This window comes from Lipomyces chichibuensis (genome assembly GCF_038497645.1).
Source record: "Lipomyces chichibuensis strain CBS 12929 unplaced genomic scaffold V1513scaffold_17, whole genome shotgun sequence".
NCBI classification, from domain to species: domain Eukaryota; kingdom Fungi; phylum Ascomycota; class Lipomycetes; order Lipomycetales; family Lipomycetaceae; genus Lipomyces; species Lipomyces chichibuensis.
The window spans coordinates 106131-128092 of NW_027117469.1; the positions used below are offsets into that span (position 1 = coordinate 106131).

At 46.1% G+C, this 21962-nt stretch overlaps 8 protein-coding genes across 8 annotated transcripts; 6 read left to right on the plus strand and 2 right to left on the minus strand.

The window, feature by feature from the left end:
* Positions 1-733: 733 nt before the first annotated feature.
* V1513DRAFT_379875 (uncharacterized protein) lies at positions 734-2184 on the plus strand (the record flags this gene model as incomplete). Its single annotated transcript, XM_066895026.1, has 2 exons — positions 734-2080; positions 2137-2184. 2 exons carry the CDS (start codon positions 734-736, stop codon positions 2182-2184), a joined length of 1395 nt encoding a protein of 464 aa, XP_066753362.1.
* Positions 2185-2685: 501 nt separating this feature from the next.
* On the plus strand, positions 2686-5063 carry V1513DRAFT_445363 (Rec8 like protein-domain-containing protein). The gene is made up of 3 exons (XM_066898095.1): positions 2686-2864; positions 2926-3156; positions 3213-5063. The coding sequence occupies exons 1-3, from the start codon at positions 2832-2834 to the stop codon at positions 4716-4718; spliced, it is 1770 nt and encodes a 589-aa protein (XP_066753363.1). The 5' UTR covers positions 2686-2831; the 3' UTR covers positions 4719-5063.
* Positions 4952-8981, minus strand: V1513DRAFT_445367 (P-loop containing nucleoside triphosphate hydrolase protein). The gene is made up of 8 exons (XM_066898096.1): positions 8756-8981; positions 8606-8703; positions 8455-8549; positions 8296-8395; positions 8171-8244; positions 7963-8116; positions 7770-7913; positions 4952-7705 (listed from the first exon to the last, which is right to left on the minus strand). Exons 2-8 carry the CDS (start codon positions 8682-8684, stop codon positions 5295-5297), a joined length of 3057 nt encoding a protein of 1018 aa, XP_066753364.1. The 5' UTR covers positions 8685-8703; positions 8756-8981; the 3' UTR covers positions 4952-5294.
* A 2055-nt stretch (positions 8982-11036) lies between these two features.
* Positions 11037-12828, plus strand: V1513DRAFT_74719 (uncharacterized protein). Its single transcript, XM_066900597.1, has one exon. It carries the CDS (start codon positions 11330-11332, stop codon positions 12545-12547), a length of 1218 nt encoding a protein of 405 aa, XP_066753365.1. The 5' UTR covers positions 11037-11329; the 3' UTR covers positions 12548-12828.
* An 846-nt stretch (positions 12829-13674) lies between these two features.
* Positions 13675-14292, minus strand: V1513DRAFT_74741 (heat shock protein 9/12-domain-containing protein). Its single transcript, XM_066900598.1, has 2 exons — positions 14086-14292; positions 13675-14024 (listed from the first exon to the last, which is right to left on the minus strand). The coding sequence occupies exons 1-2, from the start codon at positions 14093-14095 to the stop codon at positions 13696-13698; spliced, it is 339 nt and encodes a 112-aa protein (XP_066753366.1). The 5' UTR covers positions 14096-14292; the 3' UTR covers positions 13675-13695.
* A 1491-nt stretch (positions 14293-15783) lies between these two features.
* V1513DRAFT_74782 (uncharacterized protein) lies at positions 15784-17470 on the plus strand. Its single transcript, XM_066900599.1, has 3 exons — positions 15784-16354; positions 16426-16520; positions 16582-17470. Exons 1-3 carry the CDS (start codon positions 15996-15998, stop codon positions 17280-17282), a joined length of 1155 nt encoding a protein of 384 aa, XP_066753367.1. The 5' UTR covers positions 15784-15995; the 3' UTR covers positions 17283-17470.
* An 871-nt stretch (positions 17471-18341) lies between these two features.
* On the plus strand, positions 18342-19544 carry V1513DRAFT_445379 (P-loop containing nucleoside triphosphate hydrolase protein). Its single transcript, XM_066898097.1, has one exon. It carries the CDS (start codon positions 18430-18432, stop codon positions 19306-19308), a length of 879 nt encoding a protein of 292 aa, XP_066753368.1. The 5' UTR covers positions 18342-18429; the 3' UTR covers positions 19309-19544.
* Positions 19545-20154: 610 nt separating this feature from the next.
* V1513DRAFT_458721 (Metallo-dependent phosphatase-like protein) lies at positions 20155-21916 on the plus strand (the record flags this gene model as incomplete). The annotated part of the gene is made up of 3 exons (XM_066899713.1): positions 20155-20320; positions 20374-21402; positions 21453-21916. 3 exons carry the CDS (start codon positions 20155-20157, stop codon positions 21914-21916), a joined length of 1659 nt encoding a protein of 552 aa, XP_066753369.1.
* Positions 21917-21962: the final 46 nt, after the last annotated feature.

Below are 21962 nucleotides of genomic sequence, written 5' to 3' on the forward strand. Positions count from 1 at the left end.
GGTGCGGCGGAAGGGGCGAGCTAAATGCTTATGGTGCCTGATGCAATTTGACACGGGACCCGTAATAATATATCAGCGATGACATCATCGACCGCGCCGCACGGGGCTGTGCCTGTGGCGGCTGAGTCTTCTATTGCGCCTCAAAATTAAAGTACTGTTCTCATACTCGCAAGCAAGTAATAGGCTGGCCAAATCCACTGCACATTGCCGCAGGGAGATTTTTTGAGAAAGAAGCTATTGCTGACCGCCTCAAGACGCGTTCCGGGCAGCACAATCGAGTCGAGTGCTGTCACACACAACGCGTGGTCAGGTGACAACGCGTCATCAACTCAGCCCCCCTTCTGCGCCCCGCTGCGATAAATGACGTGGCATTAAAAGACACTGCCCCAATTGCCTGTCAGCAACTATACTTCAACAGTTAATCAGATCAGCCATATTTTCGCATGATTGGACGTAAATATTACATAGATTTTGCATACACGATACATTTCTTATTAGCCACTCATTGGGAAGTTAACAGACGCGAAGTAGCTGTGACTTTCGCCAAGGTTTTTTGCCTGCAATCGCATGTGGGTCAATTGCTTTTTTTTGTCATCTCCTCACTGACCCCTCATAGAACTTGGTTCTCAACAGCCATTTCCCTCTGCCGCCTTTATAAGACTGTTTGTATATCCCCTCTTGCTGTCTTACTCACTGGTCTCGATCAACTCGTCCGTTCGAATTCTTTAAATTAATGGGTCTGGCAAGTAAGCTCGCTGCCGCTCAGACCGCAACCGGGTACCTCAACCCTGGCGGTGCTGCGCCCGGAGGTGTCTACGGCGGATATTCTACCGGTCCGACACCATACAATCCCGCCAACAAGCCGACTACAGGCGGATACGGTCAACAGCAGTCCCAGTATGGAAACCAGTATCCGGTGCCGCAATCACAAGCTGCTCCGTACGGGAACAAGCCCGTCGGTTATGGTCAGCAGAGCCAGTACAGCCAGTCTGGTCAGAGCAATCAAGGTCAGCCCGGCCAGTATGGACAACAGAGCCAATATGGACAGGGCCAGGGACAGTACGGACAACAGAGCCAATATGGACAAGGCCAGGGACAGGGACAGGGACAGGGACAGGGACGGTATGGTCAACAGTCGTATGGCCAGAATCAGTATGGTCAGCCGTCGTACGGCCAGAATCAGTATGGGCAACCACAACAATACGGCGGACAATATGGCCAAATGCAGGGACAATATGGCCAGCAACAAGCGCAATACGGTGGCAATGGCGGCCAGTCCGTCAGTCAAAATGGAAATTTCCTCGCCTTTCTCCAACGAGCTGTACAGGAAAACGGTCTCCAGGCATTCTATCCTCCCGGGTCAGTAGAAGCTCTAGCCTCGAGCATATCCGGCCAGATCCACACCATTTCCCAACAGTGGCATCTTCCCTTTGAAATTGCTGTTGATCTCCTCCGCTTGGCACTCTACGACATTGTCCTATATGTCGACGACTCGGGTTCGATGGCGTTTGAAGAAAATGGTGACCGTATCGAAGACCTGAAGTTGATTCTTTCTCGCGTAGCTTCTGCGGCCGCATTATTTGATAAGGATGGTATTGAGGTCCGATTTATGAACAACGCAATACAGGGCAACGGTATAAATAGTGAAGCCGCCGCCGCCAGCCTCATCTCACAAATCAAGTTTGCAGGACTCACACCGCTTGGTACTAGTCTCAAGTCAAAAGTTCTTGATCCTCTAGTCATCGACCCAGCGAGATCTGGAAACATGAAGAAGCCTGTTATGATCATCACAATCACGGATGGTCAGCCCGCCGGCGAGGACGCTCGCACCGTGTTTGACGTTGTCAAATTAGCCAAGCAGCAAGTCTCTCAAACCAGATTTGGTCCTGGTGCAATTTCGTTTCAATTCGCTCAAGTGGGAAATGATCTCGGCGCCAGAAAATTCCTTGCGTCCTTGGATTCCGATCCTACTGTCGGAAGCATGGTGGACTGCACGAGCAATTTTGAGGTCGAACAAGATGAGATGGCAAAGATTGGCGTTACTCTGACCCCGGACACGTGGGTAGTCAAATTGCTCATGGTAAGTGTTGGTCCGGGAATGTCGTGAACAACCTGAATTCTAACGCTCAAGTGTAGGGTGCGATTGATAGGTCATATGACACTCAGGATGAAATGCGTCGCTAGACAAGTAAAATATCAGGCGTATATCTTGAGCGAATGAGATTTGACGTGCTGGAAAGGCTGTGGTGAGATTTTACCAATCAAATCAGCTAGCCGGTTGCGCGGATATAACCTTTCGGGGCTGATTACCATGATTGGTTCTAAAATTTAAACATATTATCGTATCTATTGCTATTGACAGTTTGCAGTCGTAAGAGCAAGGTGATTTATGATAAATGGAATGAATACGGTTTGTAAATAGATCAAGCGCCTCGCAAAGCCTTACGATAATATAGGGTTCCACTACAACGCACAAATGCGCCGAAACCCACCCCAAACCCCAAACCAACTTCGATCGGGTAAGGGCAGACCACGATTCGGTTGCAGCACTCGGTGAGTGTTTATGCCCTAAACGCGTAAATTGTGAACATTTCCGGCGTAGCCACGAAGACGTTGACATTGCACCAACGCGCTTCATTGCACATTGCGAGTCGGCATGCCAGCCACCCTTGTTTACATTCCAGGCCTCAAAACACCTCAGTACAATTTTCTCCATATCGCCTTCAGCCTTTACAAATTTCATCTAATTTATTGTGTAATAGTATTATTTAGGTTTAGGACATATAGCGCTTTATGTTGAATAGCGGCATTGAAGCCAGATATCCTTCGTGATGTTTTACTCAGAGTCGCTTTTGTCAAAGAAAGTAAGTAAAGACCTCACAACCTCAACGCAACTCAAATGAAAGAGCTAACTGATATCTACAGGGACCACTCGCTCGAGTATGGCTTGCGGCGAACCTTGAACGCAAATTATCAAAAGCCCAATTTCTACAGACCAGCATTGAGAAATCTGTCGGTGCGATCGTCGGCGATGATGTGGCTCCTATGGCACTCCGACTGTCTGGCCAGCTTTTGCTCGGCGTTGTCAGGATTTATAGTCGAAAGGCGAAATATTTACTGGACGATTGTAATGAAGCATTGCTGAAGCTTAGAATGGTACGTGTCTGGGACGATGCCATGTATTGTTGCGCTACTGACTTTTGTTTTGGTAGACTTTCAGTAAAGGCAACGTCGATTTGGCGACTGGCCCCGTTGCCGCAAATCCTCAGCAACTCACTCTTCCCAACACCATCACCGAACTCGATTTGCTTCTTCCCGATCCTTCCATAGCTCTTGGCTTCAATCTGAACCTCGATGCCCCAGCCACACAAGCTACTGTAACAGGAGCGCACACGTCGAATGTCAAGGACATCACGCTTCCCGAACTCCAAGACTCTATCGAACTTGCCCGTGGCACTGATATGGATGATGAACTCGCCAATATGGGAGATGACGAGCTGGTTCTTGACACGGGCGAGTTCTTGGAAGGGGAGACTTCCGCTGACGTGCCAATGGCAGGCGACGAAGAGCGGTACATGGCGCCCATCGACGAATATTTGCCGGACGAAAGTATTGAAATTGGTCGAGACGCACAGATGAAATCTGATATGATTGAGGATTATGGAATCGAGTCAATGCGTGATGAGGTGGCTGGTCATGAGGTGACCTCGGATGACGTTGAGGCGCAGAAGAGTATGCAACTCGTTGATGATATGGAGCTCCTAGAAATGCCTGGTCTTAGACAAGACGACGAACCATTAACTCCAATGCGGGATGTTGATTTGAACAGAGCTACCCGGACCTCGGCGGAGATTGAGGCCGACGAACCTGCTAAGAGGACACGGGCACCGATCGGGCGGAAACTCAAAATCGACACCGTTACTGAGCTTAAGGGTGCTTTTATTAAGGATATGCAGAACAACCGGACAGGCATTATCAAAAATTACGCCATGCTGCCATTTGCCCGGGAAAGCGTCACTATGTTTAACATGTATGAAACTACCGGCATATTTGACATGATCTTTAAGCCATCATACATGCATGAGTCTCTCAGCAAGATTCTCTCTCCAGGATCGCTCCGTGAAGAAGTTAACGCTCGGAAGCGAAAGGCTTCGGCTGAAGGTCCAGAAGGTGAACTTGATGACGTGGCCGCGAAGAAGATGCTCATGTCGCCTACATTCCATGAGGATGACGAAGTCATCATGCACCTTGATGAAGAACGATATCAGGCCCCTATTGACGAATACGTCGGACCAAACGACGAAGAGCAAGTGCTTCTTGATCTCCCGTTTGAAGGACCACTATCGAGTAAAGACAACGAGACCAGCAGAGTGGTAACCTCAGACGACGCTGAACTCGTTGAAGACGAGCTCGACAACGAAGTCCAGGCCACACAGGTTGTCAGCGATATTTCCCGGCATACCAAAGAGACCGCCGTTATCCTCCAGCAAGAACTTTCTGAAAAAAATACTATTGATTTCCAGTCTTTAACAGTCGACTCTACACGCCGGCAAGCAGTCAAGTTGTTCTTCGAGACACTCGTCCTTGCGACTAAAGACGCCATCGAAGTGGACCAGAAGAATCCGTTCGGCGTAATTGAAATTAAAGCCATGGACGCTCTTTTCCAAAGCGATTGGCTTAATGCCGGTGACGAGAAACAGACTGTGGAGGCAAACTAATATACTACTATCAATATCAAAACATTGCTTTGTTGTGGTCGGGTATGTTTAATGGACTAGTTACATAATTTTTTTTGAGATCAGGATCGTCTTCTTTTTTTGTATTGTATGTTCGGGCAAACCCGGCTAATCGGGTCATTAACCCGAGTATGCCGTTGTGTATAATTAGCTTTTAGGAGAAATAATGCTATGGGTTGTTATGTAGTTCAACTTTTGTTTGTCAATGTATAGATCTATAATTTAGTAATTAAGTTGATATATTACACAGGCGGGCCCGATGACCCGAACACGATTATTTGTTGATAAGCTCTCAATATTAGATGTTGTTGCGCAATATATACTAGCAAAATCAATGAACTAATCATCCCGAGCAGTAGCCATTAAACAATATATTCTACATATGCATGTATTTTCCGGATGATTGACTCAAACTCCAATCTATCATGCATATATCGTAGCGAAAGAGCAAAAGCGTAATAGTAAATAATCATGTCCGCGTAGCTGACCGTAATATGCGACCAAAACAAATCAAACGCCATGTATACACCGGTATGTGAGAGTTCATTTTAGAAAACACTACGTCCTACCAAACCAGTTCCGTCTTTGACTTCCCGTCGGCGAGGTATGAGAATCGTTTCTGTTCTCGGAATCGGTTGACTTGAAGTATGTTCCTAACGGACTACTTCCACCTGATACGACAGGAATCATGTTCCCACCGCCACCGCGCAATGGCTTAACAATGCGCTGACTTCCTTGCAACGACGTGATGTTGTTAGATCCAGGCGACCTCTTGCCCTCGGCCTGTTTTCTAAATGCCTTGACGTCTTCTAACCGTTCCCGAAGAGAACCTAATCGAGTTTCAAAACCTTGAGCCTCCATCGCAAGTCGCTCCTGCGCGTCCTGTAACAGCATTTCCAAGCCCTCAATCCGCTCATCTCGCACATGTAGTTTGCGCTCATTAATCGCTAGTTCTCGCTTCAACTGCGCATTCTGGTCAACCAGCGCACGCTGGACCTGCGTTAATTGTTCCAGATTCCGTTCTAAAAATGCCATGCGTTTTTGCTGAGATTTGCTTGCGTTGGCGGTCTTCAGGACAGATTTGTACTGTTCGCGCATTTCATCTAGAGAAATCTCGAGTTCGACGACGCGCTCGCAGCGATTTTGGAGATCACGCATAAGCGACTTTTTAATAGCTTCGAAGTCGGCTAGTTGCTGTTTCACCGTCTTGCCATGCCGGTCCTTCGTCGGAGAGGTGGGCGCAGAAGAAGATGTCATGGAGACGACTGGGGTACTGGGGCCTGTGAATGTAGCTGTTACTGGTGAGTCAGACAATCCCTCAACGGGTCTAGTAAATGTAGACGACACTGAAGATGTGGATGAGATTAATGATGATGCAGTTGATGATGTTGTCGAAGCCGCCTCCGTAATGATAATCTGGCGCAACCTCTTGTTATCTGCCAGGGCCAGGCTGAGATCTCGCTTTGCGTCGGACAACAGAACATCAAGTAGAGACTGCTGGGTCTTGATATAATCATCAATCTTAGCCCCTTCACCCTCCTTGGTCTCCGCAAGTCTGGCCACCTCCATTTTCAGGCTTTGTAACAGCGCTTCGATCTCATCGCCTCTGGCTATGTGTGCTTCCACTTCCTCAAGTCGGTTATCCAATACTTGTTCTGTCCGCGAGATAAACTCACGAGCTTCCATCAGATACACTTTTAATGCTGTAATCTGTGACGCGTCTAATCCACCTATAGCCTCACCTTGAGACTTATCCAAGGTCGAGATGGCCGTGCCTATCCAATCTATCTGTTTATATCTTTCAGTTCCGGTCTTTGAAATCGACTCGGTCTCGAGAGCTGTAATTTCGTCTTCGTCATAGGCTACTTCTAGACCGTTGCTGAGGGCAAAATACTCGAACCCACTCGTCATCTCCCTAATTTTATCGTTCTTCCGTCTTATGCGCTCCTCCAGTTTGACACTCTTCTCCTGGGCCAGCGTAGTGGCATCATGTAGCAGCTTACGCACCGCATCCAGCTCAGCAGTCGTCTCGGCATTAAGCTCCTTCAAACCATCCACTGTGATAGCAGTGTCTTTAGCTTCGAGTTGCAGCTTCTCAATACCATTCTTCAACTCAGCAATTTCCACTTGAAGTTTTTCGTCGTGGCCAACTACATCAGCTTCACGCATTTCCAATGCCTTACTTTCTTCCTTAAGCTCAGAGATCAGTCGTTCTAAGCCCGATATCACGGTCTCTCGATCCGTTAATCTATCTTGCAAGTCATTCTCCCGTTTCAAAAACTCCTCACGCTCATCAGCGTCAAACACAGGCTTGGGAGTAGCGCTCCTCAATAGCAAATCTGATGTAGACAATGGCCGAGGCGTACTTGGCGTCTCTGACAAAGTTCGTGGTGCCGCCGACGGGCCCAACACAGCCCATTTGTCCTTGGGAACCTGTTCACCTCCGCGCCATTGCACGACCTCCTTCTCCAACGTAGCTATATATTGTGCGTATGCGGAATTCTGTGACTGTATCTTCTTAAGTTGTAATTTGAGTTCCGCAGGTGATAACTCAGCATTAATCTTAGGCTTGTTCTTGATATTCTTCGCTCGCACGCCAAATCGCAACGTCGAGATTGTTTCTTGATCGTTATAGCTGGAAGGAGAGCAATTCACAATCAATGTCGTCCGCGAATTACCACCAAGAGACTCCTGCAAAATTCGAGTGAGCTTCGAATCGCGGTACGGAACGTGGGTCGATTTTCCGTCTGTTAGGGCGTTAATTACCATACCGAGCGCTGACAGAGACTTGTTGATTTTCTTTGCTTCTTCGAGGACAAGCCCAGATGCTCCAGTCTTGCCAACCTTTTCGGAACCAGCCAAATCGACGAGGAACAATTGACCGGATTTTGAGCTGCCAGTTTCGACATTCTTCTGGGAGACAACCAGGGCGAAAATTGAGTGTGAGCGTGAAGATTCTTGGTTCATGTCTTGAATAGTTCAATATTAGAACAGGCTAACGATATATGAAGTGAATGTGACAGGAATACATACTTGTAGAAGCAACAGCCCTAGCAGCGGCGCCCTGGCGCATTACTTCATACACTTCATCCACGCTCGCCACGTATATCTCACTAAGACCTTTAACATATACGCCTTTTGACTTCTCCTCGTGGATGGGCAGATTGTCGTTGGTTGCTACAGCCACATATTAGCATTTAAGCCGTTTTTTGAACACTATCCTTACGTTGCAATAAATCTTTGATCCGCTCCATATAAATCTCCATATAGCTCACTCGCACAGTGTATTCAATTTCCGCGGGACTCTGCATTATTGATGCAAATATCTGCTCGACAATCCGAGGAATTATACCCCGCTGAGCTCCTTCGATGCTGGGGCCCTATATTACGTCAGATCTGATTTCAGACTGTTTAATACCATAGGGAGTGGCTACCATCATAGTGTAAGACTTGCCGGCACCTGTTTGACCATATGCGAAGACGGTTCCATTATAGCCATTCAGAATGTCTGAAACAGTTAGCATCACTCATGCTGAAACAACTCCTTAATCAAACGCACCATCAACCGTGGACTTTATACTGAAGTTGAAAACATCACTCTGCTTGCTCTCCATAGAAAACACTTGATCGAAAGTGAAATTTCCCCCGAAATCCTTCGTCTGTCCTCAAGTTAATATTCTGGCACGGCACAATTACCGACCCTATCAACATGACTCACTTCTAAGGTGCAGGTATCGGCGCCTACAAAGGACACGATAGGTAAACCGCCTTGCTGCAATTCAGTAGCATTTTGAGGGCGAAAACGTGCGACGACTATGGAGTTGACGGAAAATTAGCAAATAAATTGGGAAATGCCTGTTAGAATATACCTTTGATCGAACTCGAGCTTTCTCGAGAAGGCGAGATCGTACTTGAGCTTTCCCGCGAAGGGGTGTAACTGAGTAACATGTCAGTATGTCAAATTTCACTAGTTGAATAGGTAAATGAACTAAAAACTCGAATCGAGCATCTCCCCTTACCTCATATTGGCGACAAATCTGAGCTCCTGAGAACAATAGTAAAGAAGTAAACAAACACAGCCCTCGGCGCGACAACCCCTTTACAGTTGACAATTCTTCGGTGTCCCTTTTGCGGAAATTGACCCAAAACAGAAGAACAAAAACAGGATCACAGCAAGAGAATTGACTACGAAAGATATGTGTGAAGGTAACCTGCCGAGGGCTGGTTGTTTCCTTTCGAACAGTTTGGAATTGGTGTATGGTCAATATATAAAACGTGCGAACACATCGCGTCAGTGCAAGTACTAGACCCTCAACTCACTGATGGATAGCCGACCTGCATAACTAAACTCTTTTATCGCGAAGACGAGTGCTTATATTAGGGTTGTTTTAATTGACCGCACATTGTTCCTTCAAACGATTCGGTCATCACTCATTACGAATTTGCGCATCTAATTCGTGGCAGAGCGCTCTCAGCGGGGTATCCGCTATTTCGTTTGTCTTGTCCCCTCAGGGATACTACTAACGCAATGGATAATAGCTTTAAACACCGGGCAGACGTTTAAAGATTTTAGGATTGTAGGCCACCAATTAATAACTAATGGAGATATAGTTCATTTTGTCTCAATGATGGTGTTCGACCTGAAAGTGACCTTCTTGCATATACGAGGTTAATGAATACAGTGACGTGAATGAAGGTCTTTGTCACTTTCCGCTCCCTCATGTCACAAAGTACATTTTGACTGAAATTCCTCAAGTCTGTTGAATTGTCCGCATACAACCACATCTTGGAAATCATACAGCTAGGGTTGGCCATATCGACAGAGTCGTGGGCTGGACAATCGGTGTTGCGGTCCAACATGCAGAAACTTGATTGCGAGAAAACCTGGTCGTCAGGAGGAATGCCACTCGACCTACATAATCCTCAAGATCAGCGCATGGGGGGTCTGTACGCCTGTCCCGCTCTCCTGCAACCTTTCCAATGATAGCCAAGTTGCTTTATTGCCACCCCTATGTACTGTCTTTTCCCTCCGAGCGACCATTGTATGACGAATGGTTTCGGGTGGACCGTTTTGTATAGCTATCTAGGTAAGGCTGTAGACCATGTAAGACTTTTCTTATGCAATAGACAAGATCTAGCGACGTCAGACTTACAAACTGTAACAAAGTATTAAGTTAGGAGATTGTCCGGCAAATCATAACTTTTGAAATTAGTGAAGCTCAAATTAGGTCCATAATCAATTCTGCACATCCACTCGTCCACATACTGGCAAACCGATCGACTGATTTACACACGGGAAGGTACTATATCGTACCAAGATCCACTGGACGCACGCAAGTTGAATATAAATACACAATGAGACTAGGTCTCGACGCATCGATTCCCGCTGTTTCATGAGAGAATAATACAGAAACCGTCCAACGGTCTCACCTACAGTTGTTGATGAGCGCTATCCTGTATATTCCCAACGTCGATATTCCGGCCGTTGAGAGCGTTCTCGACTCTCAATGTCAGATCTTAGACAACGCTGTGCCGAGTCGTTGCGCTGAACGCACCGGAATATTCTAAACAAATACCAGCGCACAATAAAGTTTCCAAATTGCAATATTCCTGAGTTCATTCTCGAAACCTTTCACTAATGAGCACGTCTCATGATGCATCACTATGATTGCCGCTAGCCCACACGCATCTGATATCCAATTATTTTTATCACAATTTTCGTACGTCATGACCTAGCTCAGATTGATGCTACTAGAACACAGCAACATGATATTGCGGCTGAGAATGAAGCGAGCACACATTGATTGTCAGTATAGCTGAGAATGTTGCTAATACGCATTTCAATGACAGTATTACAATGTGCAGGATTGCGCCGCGGTGCAGCTTGAGGCTCTCCCATTGACTTGCCTTCACTGCCAAGAGACCACGGAAGGATTGCCTCTAGCAGTAATTGGATATGACCGCCTTTGTAGCAACGTAACTTGCTCTTCAGCGATGCAGAGGTCATCCGCAAATCTCTGAATATTTGTCAGACCTGGTGAATGTAAATTCTCTGGCGAGTACTATCGTCCTAATGAATCTCGATCAACACAGCAACGGATGGTACCCTATCGGAAACCATCGTAGTGTGATCGATTGTAGAGTGAGCGGTATCGGTGTCAGTACATGGTAGAGTTTATGTACCTGGAAGGTCAAAAATAGGATCGAGAGTATCAGTAATTCACATGGAATCGGACTGTGAATCATTTTACTCTTTGTACTTGGATAAATATCTCATAACTCATGTCATGCCGACAATGGAAATAGTGAGCACGAGGCACAATCAACCATCACGAGGCATAATAAGTCAGCAAAATTTAATTGCACTGATACAGCGTACCCAAAGGTATGACATCGTCGCCTTCTGTAGCATGTACCTAAAGCTGAATCCAACACTCATCGTCATTTGTCGAATAAATCCGCCCGGTGATCAGGTCATAAGCTCCTTCAGAAACACTGTGATTATGACGAAAGTAGATGACGACGAGATATATAAAACGACTCCGTCTGAAACTCCAATCTGTCCACCTTCGTGAAACAGCAATTCCCACAATATGTTTCTTTTCCACGGACTCATTGCACTTATCACGTACCTCACCTGCGCCTTGTGCGAGCCAATTCAAGCACGAGATGCGACCCCGGTCGCATCAACAGCATATTCTATTCCGTCGATCATGACTCCAGCTCGAGCCACAAGTCCGCAGTATAGCCAGTCACCGCTGCAGCACTCGTCGTTCGCTGTTGCCTCCACGACTAATTTCGGGAAGATGGCCGACCCGTCGAACACATACACTCTCTTCCGTGACGGTGGTGGATCCTGCGCTGTAGCGAATCGCACTCTCTGGTTCTTTTGCGACACTCTCGCCTACCGAACCTCTGACGGCAGGTTTATGGGTGCAGCGTCCAATTCCATCTCACTCGCGACCAATTTTAGCCAGCCTGCCGTTTTGACAGACGCGTCGAGTACGCCTGCGACTGGAATTTTGCCAGCCATCCCGTGGACATCCGCGGAAGCAGCTGTTGCTGGCAATATTTCTCAACGATATGCGCTTTGGGTGTACACTAACTGCGTTCCAACCGGCAACAACACAGCTGTTCACTTCTGGCAGGTTAACAAATTTTCGTCCCCGACTTCTCACAAGACTCTTGGCAACACTATGGCCCAATACACGCTCGACCTAACGACCAATCAGTTCACCGTGACACGCAACAGTCAGATCACTTTTGCTTCGCCCACCTATGGGTATGGATCGTTCGCCAACGTCGTTGTCAATGGAACGGCATATCTCTATGGCATAGACACATCATATAGCAGGAACGATGTGCATCTTGCAACGGCGCCCGTCAACACAATTACGGATCTCAGCACCTGGCAATATTATAACGCGAGCAGCCAAACGTGGAACTCGACTATGCCGATCCCTAATGCACGACAGCAATCAGCGGCAGTTATCCAAAACTCAATTCCGTTTTCCTCTGGAACCATATTCTTCTCCGAGTACCATAATGCGTTCCTTCTTGTGTTCTTTGACAACTGGGCTGACTCCACATTCCGGGTCTTGTCAGCACCATCCCCAGTCGGCCCGTGGACCACGAACAACCTTGCTATCTGGGCAATGACTCCTGGACCTCGTGGATACGATTATGGTGGCCTCGCGCATCCGATTTATTATACGAACAACGCTCAAGCTGGAAAATCCTTGATGCTGCATTACTCGTACCAAAACACATCTGGGACTTACACCATTGCAAGTCAATTGACCTTCGCTTGACATAGTGTTGAAGTTGATCGGCTGGACATGATGCAGTTGATGATCTTTCAAATGATTTCTTTTAGTAATCTGTGACTACTATTGTCCTTCCTTGACAGCAGGGTATCATGATTGCGTCACATGTGAATCGGTAGTAGTTTGAATATAATCATTCGTTATTGTTAGCCTCCGGACCTTTGCAGTAGGAAGAGAGTATTTTACGCCCTGTTGATTGCAGAATGAAAGTTCATTACACTGCTGCTTGTCCATGATGTCACCAGAAAGCAGCCTCAGCAAAATTTCCACCTGTGTAAAACTTTGCGCATCAACTCGAGAAGTTAAAGTTTTGGCATATGAGTGCATCACCCTTACCCCATGAGGTTTCGGTTTGAGAAGCGTGTGGGACAAAGTCTGCCAAAATGTATGCAGTAAAAACATTATGCAAAATCTAGCGTTCAAAACCTTAAACAATTCAGAATTCAGAATTTGCAGACTCTTTTTTAAATCTGTGACGAGTTTTCGGAAATTTTCTTTTTGTGCAAGTGCTGTGGCTTTTAAGCTGCCGTTCACAACACGGAAGTCATAAATTACGACTGCTTATCACATTGCTGTAAAGTCGCGTCCTTTCAATGTTTAGAAATGTAGCATTAATATATTTTACTATATTGTATACAACGCACGAAAATATGACTGAGCTAGTTTTTGTGCCTCTGGCACTAACATATATAACATATATCCACAAAATGAATCTGACGCTGGCGCGTAGAGGTACAAACACCTCTGGCAGAATAATATGACATACTATCCTTTGTGACTTAATCTAAATCATGGTAATATTGGTAAGTTAAATTTAATGGTCGCGAAGTCTGCACAGTTAATCCGCTCTTGGCATGTCACATGCTCATCTTCAAGGAATCTAATATAGCGTAGCATTTGCATTTCATTTATACACTATATATGGGTGAAACTACTTCTGCAGAGAAGTTTCCACTGATTCATCAGCGAGCCAATGTTACGACGAAATGTAACAGACAACACAAATTTATGATATATTCTCCATCGTTTCCTACAAAAAGAACAAGATCTCACACCACACCGTATCCAACGAAGTCCATGAGCACCAAATAAAATATAACTCCTAATTCATATTCCAATTGACTTCAGTAAATTTATTTGGTCTCATCCGACTTACCGGATAAGTACTCGCCAGCTGAGTGCAAAGTTTCTCCGGTTTTTTTCTGTGCAGAAGCAGCATATTGCTTAGCAGAGTCGCTGAATGACTGCTGATGAGTATCTGCTGTATCCTTAGCGTCTGACGACTTGCCAGTGGCGGTATCGGCGGCGGACTGGAACGTAGACTTGCTTTCCTCGGGCTGCAAATCGCGGGCAACCTTGTCGTAGACGCCTGTGACCTGCTCCTTAACCTGCTCCGCATAAGACTTTTGGGAGTCTGGAGACACGGTTTCGGAGACCTTATCGGAAACGGGTTTTCTGCCAGCTGTATAAGTTATGAGCAAAACATATATCAAAACATTAAACGAGATCAAACGGGAGCATACCGTCGGTCATTTTAAAAATCGAACTACTTCTTGTGAATGTACGCGTGAATGTACGTCTGAACGGCTGAATCTTGAAATCGGCGATAGATCTTAAACGCTATGGTGCTTGTGAATAAGAGTTGACCAATGATGAAAGAACTGGCTTAAGATGGGAGGGAAAGGATGCATTTATAGTTAATTGCCGGTACTCGCGCGCGAGGCATGACCTCATAAGGGGGATGATCAGGCATGTGGCACGGGATGCCGCGACGTCAGTATCTTTCTTGCGCCGTGGCAGATACAAATTGATAGCCATTTTACGTCATAAGGCTTGACAAAGGCAATCGTTCATCACGATATTGCCGCCGCTAACCACTTCCAATAGCAATTAGCAATGTCAGAATTGACTAGTTCAGGAACCTATACGTGCCAGTTTCATACAGATCTTCTGTAATTTGTTGCTGCCCACCAACTATTATTCCCACGCCTCAACAAGGTCCCACACTGCCAGAATGTCCGCCTGAGAGCGAATGTGCCCAGTGACTCGGAGAAGATCGGCCGCTCCGCCGCCAAATGTGCAGAAACCAATTGAAGCCATAACTCAGCTCGTCGGCGCTCTGTGTACGATGCCCTACGCATCGTTACCCGGCCCTAAATAAACACATCGGCACAATGATCCGGTCGCGTCATCGCCTAAAAAGATCGACAGGGTACTTCCCACATTCACGGCGATGATCGGACAAGACGGTTTTTCATCATCAGCACGTGCCGTATTACCTTCACCGTTCCCATTAGAGGCAGCGATCCCCCCCCCTCCACCCCGGACTCTTGTAATTTGCGTACAATGTCTAGGGCGAAATACTAAATTACAACTACTGTGCAATTGCTGATCCGCAAGCAAAAGGCGTCGAGTGATCAGCTGAGCTTGCAGAAACATGGCAGATCGCGTGAGCAGGGGTACCAGAACATATTTCAAATTCGGTGGTGATTTATACACCTGTACCTTTCTCGCCCTGCAGATCGTCAGAAGACTCGCCGCAACTTGGGGAGCCTGTGCAGGCTCATAAGGAACAGTGTTAGGTTTTACCACCTCTGGGATTTTGTGTTTTCCCACTGGGTTTTTGTTTGTTCCCGGAGGATTTCCCTACGCCCTTGTCCAAATGGATGTTCCTTTCTTTAGATTCTCGTATAGATTCTCATTAGGAGATCTATACACATGCGAGCACAGCTATTCGCCTTTCGGGGAGGGTAGCTGTGCGCTGAGGCTTGTCTCCTTGCCATCTGGTCTTGCCAGGTGGTATGCAGGGCTGGACCACTCAATCTCGACATTTTGTTCGTAATGTTCAAAATAAGGGGTTTGGTGGCCGTCTAATACAAGTGATATTGGTCATCGAACGAACACAAGACGTCGAAGAATTGCAAAGCGGCCCAGGCTATGTCAGTTTGGTGGTCCGAATCATCGCGCTGTTCAAACCAGGGTTAACCGGTTCTCGCGATTCCACCTAGTCGCTAAATAAAATCAGGTCTTCACATTATCAAAGAAAGTTGACTCAGGCCAATACATCAAAAGATTTACAGGATCCTACCTGCTCGAATAGTCCGCTGAATAAACTAAACATTTCAAATCTTGTGAGGGTTTGGTTTTTTTGCCTGTTAGCTTGTCCGACTTTTTGCGATGACGTCTCTACAGCCCATGTTAGTCTGAGCAGACGTATAACTCATAGGCACTGAAAAAAAAATTTAAAAAATAGCGTGGAACTAGTCTGTTACGCATGTTCGAGACGGATTATTGTATAGATGTGTATGTGCGGTAGGACTCCGCGCTTGGATACACAATAATTGCGCTTACATTAATAATTGTTGCCTCCACACGCGTCGCCCTGAAAGAATCCACCACACATCAGAAGTGCAATATCGGCACAAAATCGCAAATGTTCTGTCGAATTAAGTCATTTATTGGAAAATTGTCCGTACCATCCCTCTCTGGAGGGCAGAATAACTGCCCCGATTCACGTCCATTATTCTACAGGAAAACTGCCGTATTTTTGCCGGCTCTCGCGAATCTGTTTTACGAACGCCTTTGGACACAACACGGAGGCGATGTGCTCCGAATATCAGGCTTCTTTGAAAGCGGTGAGATTGAATGTTCGACTACTCGAAACGAAAAAGATAATGGAGATAACAGCAGCCGGCACTGCTTCAACGCTGTATGGGATCAAGTGTATCGTCATGCAGATTACGTCTTCGTGGATGCGGAAATTTGGGCAGACGCTTCTCTGATCGATGCGAGGTTTGTTGTTCGCGTGAATTTATTAATGCATCTGGTTTGTGACATATTGTTAACGAAGTCCTGATGGTAAGAATTGTACCGTTTGATCCGTCGTGGATTGCTTCCTGTATCAGTGCGAACCGAATTCTGCCTGGAACTCAACATGCGTTCTGGCCCGTGAGAATAAGTTGGAATTCTTTGACACGTAACAAATTAATTTATCAAGTTTTCTTACGCATGAGTCTTAGACTCCAGTTATATTCCTTCAAAGCAGTATCTTCGTGCACGACGGACACCGCTGAGCGGAAGCGCCGCGCTGACAGCCACGGAGACCAGCGCGATTCAGTTCTGTTTGCATTCAGTTCGCGAAAACATGAAGCTTCTTGAATCACCAGAAAGAAATGCAAATACTTCTAAAGATATTCAGGCAGATGTGGATGGCAGCGTGATCAGTCCTGATAAGCCAAGAGGCTTGGCTTGCAACAGTAGTCCTAGTAAACCGCGTGGGCGACGAAATTATCGGATTGAGAAGCGGTCTTCATCTACTCCAATTTCTGGTTACTCCTCGCGCGGGGAATTTAAGACAAAACCCTCGTTTCGCAACCGAGCGGGAGTCATATCTGATGCACCTGGCTTGTCTGATTTTCCATCGATGAAGCCGACATGTTTGGTTAAGGAGAGATTTGAAACAGAAGGGGAAGATGACGCAACACTGGTTGCGGACAGAAGCCAGATGTCCAAGGGAAAGGATGGCATGGTAGACAATGTTCAAGAGCTCGTTGATGACACTATCTATGTGGCCTCGACATCGCCGGCTGCGATACTAGCTGCGAATCTAGCTAGAACAAAATCACCAGAGCCTCTACACGACACAGAGTGTGAACAATTCGAAGTGGAAATATCCGGCGTGGAGGATGGGTTTGTCTATTTATCCAGAATTCGGTCTTGATTCATCACTGTGCGGTCGTTTGCTCCGTTAGTCTTGCTTTGTGTGCTACCAAGTTTAGCACCACTCGATTAATTATTGCTATGAAATTATTTATATCAGGATGTGGTAAGACTACACACTCATTCGAAGACTCTGAGTTTCGCGCCACGAGATAGTTGTTTCGCTCTGTGGAGGTCGCGTCGATTGATCCTCCGATGCAACGCGCGTCTTCACTATAACTTCGGCTATATACACCTGTATGTCAATGTCTACGTGTTGCAGTTGCTGATTCTGCGGCGGGGTTAATGCTTTCCTTGAAAATATTGAAAATAGTAATATTTACGCGGATTCAGCGAGTTCCGTAAAATTCTATTCGGCCATATTGGGCCACAAGTATCACGTTGCAAATATTGCCTGAAACGTCGCCCAATGTGTCTGTACATAGAGAATGGCTACAAGGCCGAGCAGGTAGATGACAGTAGTGGTGGACAGGAATGACGAAAATATATTCGTACGAATGCGAATGCTAATAAAATAAATTATTGTAATTATTCGCAACATTCGCACATATAAAATATAACAATTTAAAAAGCCTTTCTCATTGCCATATATCCCTCAACGAATCAAGCTTCGCATTTTTAATATTAAAAAAATAATAATTTATGTAATAAAATAAAAATCTTTCCCGTTGCCAGTACATATCCCTTAACGAACGTGGCTGGACACGAGACGATATCGCTAATGCTCATATAGCATATCGTATCGCCTCAACACCATAGCTTTTGCATTCATACCTTTCATCCACATGTCATGAAGGAGTTCACCTTAATGCTCAGAGTGTCCGGCCTCGATGACAATTTGCAGGACAAGTCCAGCATCGTCATCACATATAAGAATGAGCCATCAAGGTTTTTCGAACTGTTAGTGTACTTGCCGTGGGTGCTCTTCAAACCTCGTATTCTCCTCTACAAAATTTCTCTCAAACTCTGATCGAGCCCTTACCCAATGTAATTGGGTTAGGGTAGAATTTATAAGCAGTTTTATATACGCTCTAACCAGTCTTGTCTGAGGACAGTAAACTATTATTATTAATTCGCATTCGCTCTCTGCTCAATACGATCAAATATACTCAACGGAATTTATTCTAACTATCGTGTGGCATACAAATATGGCGACGACAAGTGGTCCACCTTCTTCCCTATCACAAATCCGTCATATTGTGCTGGTGCTCTCAGGTAAAGGCGGTGTCGGTAAGTCATCAATCACGACACAACTAGCGCTATCGTTAGTTCAACTGGGCCATTCAGTTGGTGTTCTCGACATCGACCTAACGGGACCGTCACTTCCGCGCATGTTTGGTCTCGAATCGAAGAAAATTCATCAGAGCTCGCAAGGCTGGGTGCCAGTGTACACCGATGCGTCGAAGCGATTATGCGTGATGTCTATTGGTTTTTTGCTGAAGGATCGTGGCGACAGTGTAGTGTGGAGGGGCCCGAAGAAAAGCGCCATGATTAGACAGTTTGTGCGAGACGTGGTGTGGGGTGAGCTAGATTACCTCTTGATTGACACGCCACCCGGGACTTCAGATGAGCATATAGCTATTGCAGAGCAGCTAAGAGATGCAAAACCAGATGGTGCAGTGCTTGTTACTACTCCGCAGGCTGTTGCGACTGCGGACGTAAGGAAAGAGCTGAGTTTTTGCAGGAAGGTTGGGTTTGATGTACTCGGTGTTGTCGAGAATATGAGCGGCTTCATATGTCCGCATTGTGCAGAATGCTCACATATTTTCTCGAAGGGAGGCGGTGAGGAGCTGGCAAAGCAGTACGACGTGCCTTTTTTGGGTGCGGTGCCAATCGATCCTCAATTTGTCTTACTGATTGAAGAACAACATGCGGCGGTGTCTTCCGCAGCCATTCACGGGAATGGAGAGGTGATAAGCGGTAAAGGATTTACCTTGATTGAGAAGTACAGAGAGTGCAAGCTTTGTCCGATATTTGCAAAGATTACAGAGCAAGTTGTAACCGCGACAAAGGACAAGATTAGGTGATAGATAATGATAGAAAAGTTGCAATAATTTGCGAGGCGTGGAAGGATGTGCGTCGTTGACCATTTGTATACTATATTATAGATCAGAGTTATATTAGCTATCTACATTTCCGTATAGCTAGTCATTCAAGACCGTACGTAATAAACTGCAGATAGTCGTCTTGGGAGTTGTGATATGCTTGTGAAAGCTTGGCTGTAGAATAAAGCTGCTGTTCGAAAATACATTCAGTAAAAACGTCATTGACAGAATTAACATATATAGCTATAATTTCGTCTGGCACATGGACAGTAGGCAGCCAGCTGTCATAGACTCCATGACTGGGTATATATTGCATTGAGGATATCGCGATCACCGCCTCCTAAGTCTTACCCGAACGCACATTGCAGTATTCTTCTGTTAAAGTTGCATCCCCACATGGCAAGTACTAACTATATATTACAGCGCGAGCTATACAAGGTTCAGTGCCTAATACAGGAGTATGGCGCTAGATCAAAGTAATGTAATCGATAAGGTTGCGACTAAACTTAAACACTATGTCGGCTTACATTGTTGGCGAATACGGTTTGCTGTCCGTCATATATACCTAACATTTCAACTGCTTTTCATCTGCATGCTAAGCATACGTCAGCGACTACGTTTCCCATCCGTCTATCTGTCTATATAGTCGCGTGCCCACTGGATTGAGAGAAATTACTGGTGTATGAGTGCATTTAGTTGCGAGAAATACCCTACTGCTACAACTAAGGGCATCTAGCGGCAACTACTTTTCACACATAACCGTCTTGTACTGAATAACAGGGTCTCCACTGATCGCCAATTCTTACCGGCATATAATCTTTTGCCATAATGAGCTCAGAGCCTGTCTCTACAGATGCTGCCGCAGTTAATTCACAGAAGCTGGAAAATGCGATCCGCGCGTTTCAGAGCAAAAAACCGGTCCCAGAGATCGACTTCACACTCTACACCATGGAGGACGGCACGATGGCGTCCACGAAGGAGAGAATCGTGAAAGGTATTGAGTCATATTTGTGAATGAAAGTTGAGATTGCTGATCAAGATGTATAGAGGTTGCTGCAACAGCCTCATTTAGACCATCGGACGACGAAGTGTTCATATCTCAAAGTCCGCTAAAGCCCAACCTACAGTTCCTGAAACAGCATTTCAGCCGTGAGGGCCGACTTACCATCGACCAAGCTTTGAGCATTGTCCGAGCCGGAACCGAGATTCTTCAGCAGGAGCCTACTCTAATGGAAATTGATGCGCCGGTGATTGTTTGCGGTGATATCCACGGACAGTACTTCGACCTTATGAAGCTATTTGAGGTAGGCGGAAGTCCAGCAGATACTCGGTATTTATTTCTAGGAGACTACGTCGACAGAGGCTATTTCTCGGCTGAAGTAGTCTTATATTTGTGGTCATTGAAGTTATGGTATCCTAATTCATTCTGGCTGCTGCGAGGCAATCACGAATGCCGACATTTGACTGAATACTTCACATTCAAGCAGGAGTGCAAGCACAAGTATAACGAGGAATTTTATGAGACTTGTCTGGAATCGTTTTGCGCGCTCCCATTGGGAGCAGTAATGAATAACCAATTCCTGTGCATTCATGGAGGATTATCTCCTGCCATGCAGACACTGGATGATATTCGAAGGATTGATCGGTTCCGGGAGCCTCCTACTCACGGAATTATGTGCGATATTCTTTGGGCTGATCCCCTGGAGGAGTTTGGAAGTGAGAGCTCGTCTGAGCACTTCAAATACAATAAGACGCGCGGATGCTCATACTATTTCTCGTATCCGGCTGCGTGCGCATTTCTCGAGAAGAACAAATTGCTGTCTATTATCCGGGCGCATGAGGCGCAGGATGCAGGATACAGGATGTATCGCAAAACACGATCGACCGGTTTTCCGAGCGTGATGACTATTTTCTCTGCTCCAAATTACACAGACTCGTATCACAACAAGGCTGCTGTGTTGAAGTACGAGAATAATGTTATGAATATTAGGCAGTTTAATTGCTCTCCACATCCATATTGGTTGCCGAACTTTATGGATGTATTTACATGGTCGTTACCGTTTGTTGGCTCCAAGAGTATGTCATGGTTTGGTTATTTCTAGGAGCATGAGTCTAAGATCATCTAGTCACTGAAATGCTTATTGCGATTCTGAATATCTGTACGAAGGAGGAGCTCGACCAAGAGACTCCCTTGTCTACTCCGGAGGGGCCAGAGGACACGGACACATCCGAGCTCGATGCTCGCCGCAACGCACTCAGACAGAAAATCATTGCCATCGGACGCGTTTCGCGCATGTTCCAGGTCCTGCGGGAGGAATCCGAAAGTGTCAGCGAGCTCAAGAGCGTTCACGGTGGCCGCTTGCCAGCGGGTACTCTTATGCTTGGCGGACAGGGTATCAAAGATGCTATCTCTTCGTTTGAGGAGGCAAGGAGGATCGACATGGAGAACGAGGGCCTGCCACCATCGCTTGAGGACGTTGCCAAGACTGAGGAACAGAATAGAAGGGAAGCCATGACCCGTGCTATGCATGAGGCTGACTCAGACGAAGACTTGCAGCGAATTGCACGACGGATAAGCTGGGATAAATAGGGAGCGAGTGAGGTTGTATATTGTAACTTTTATCCTACATTGCGCT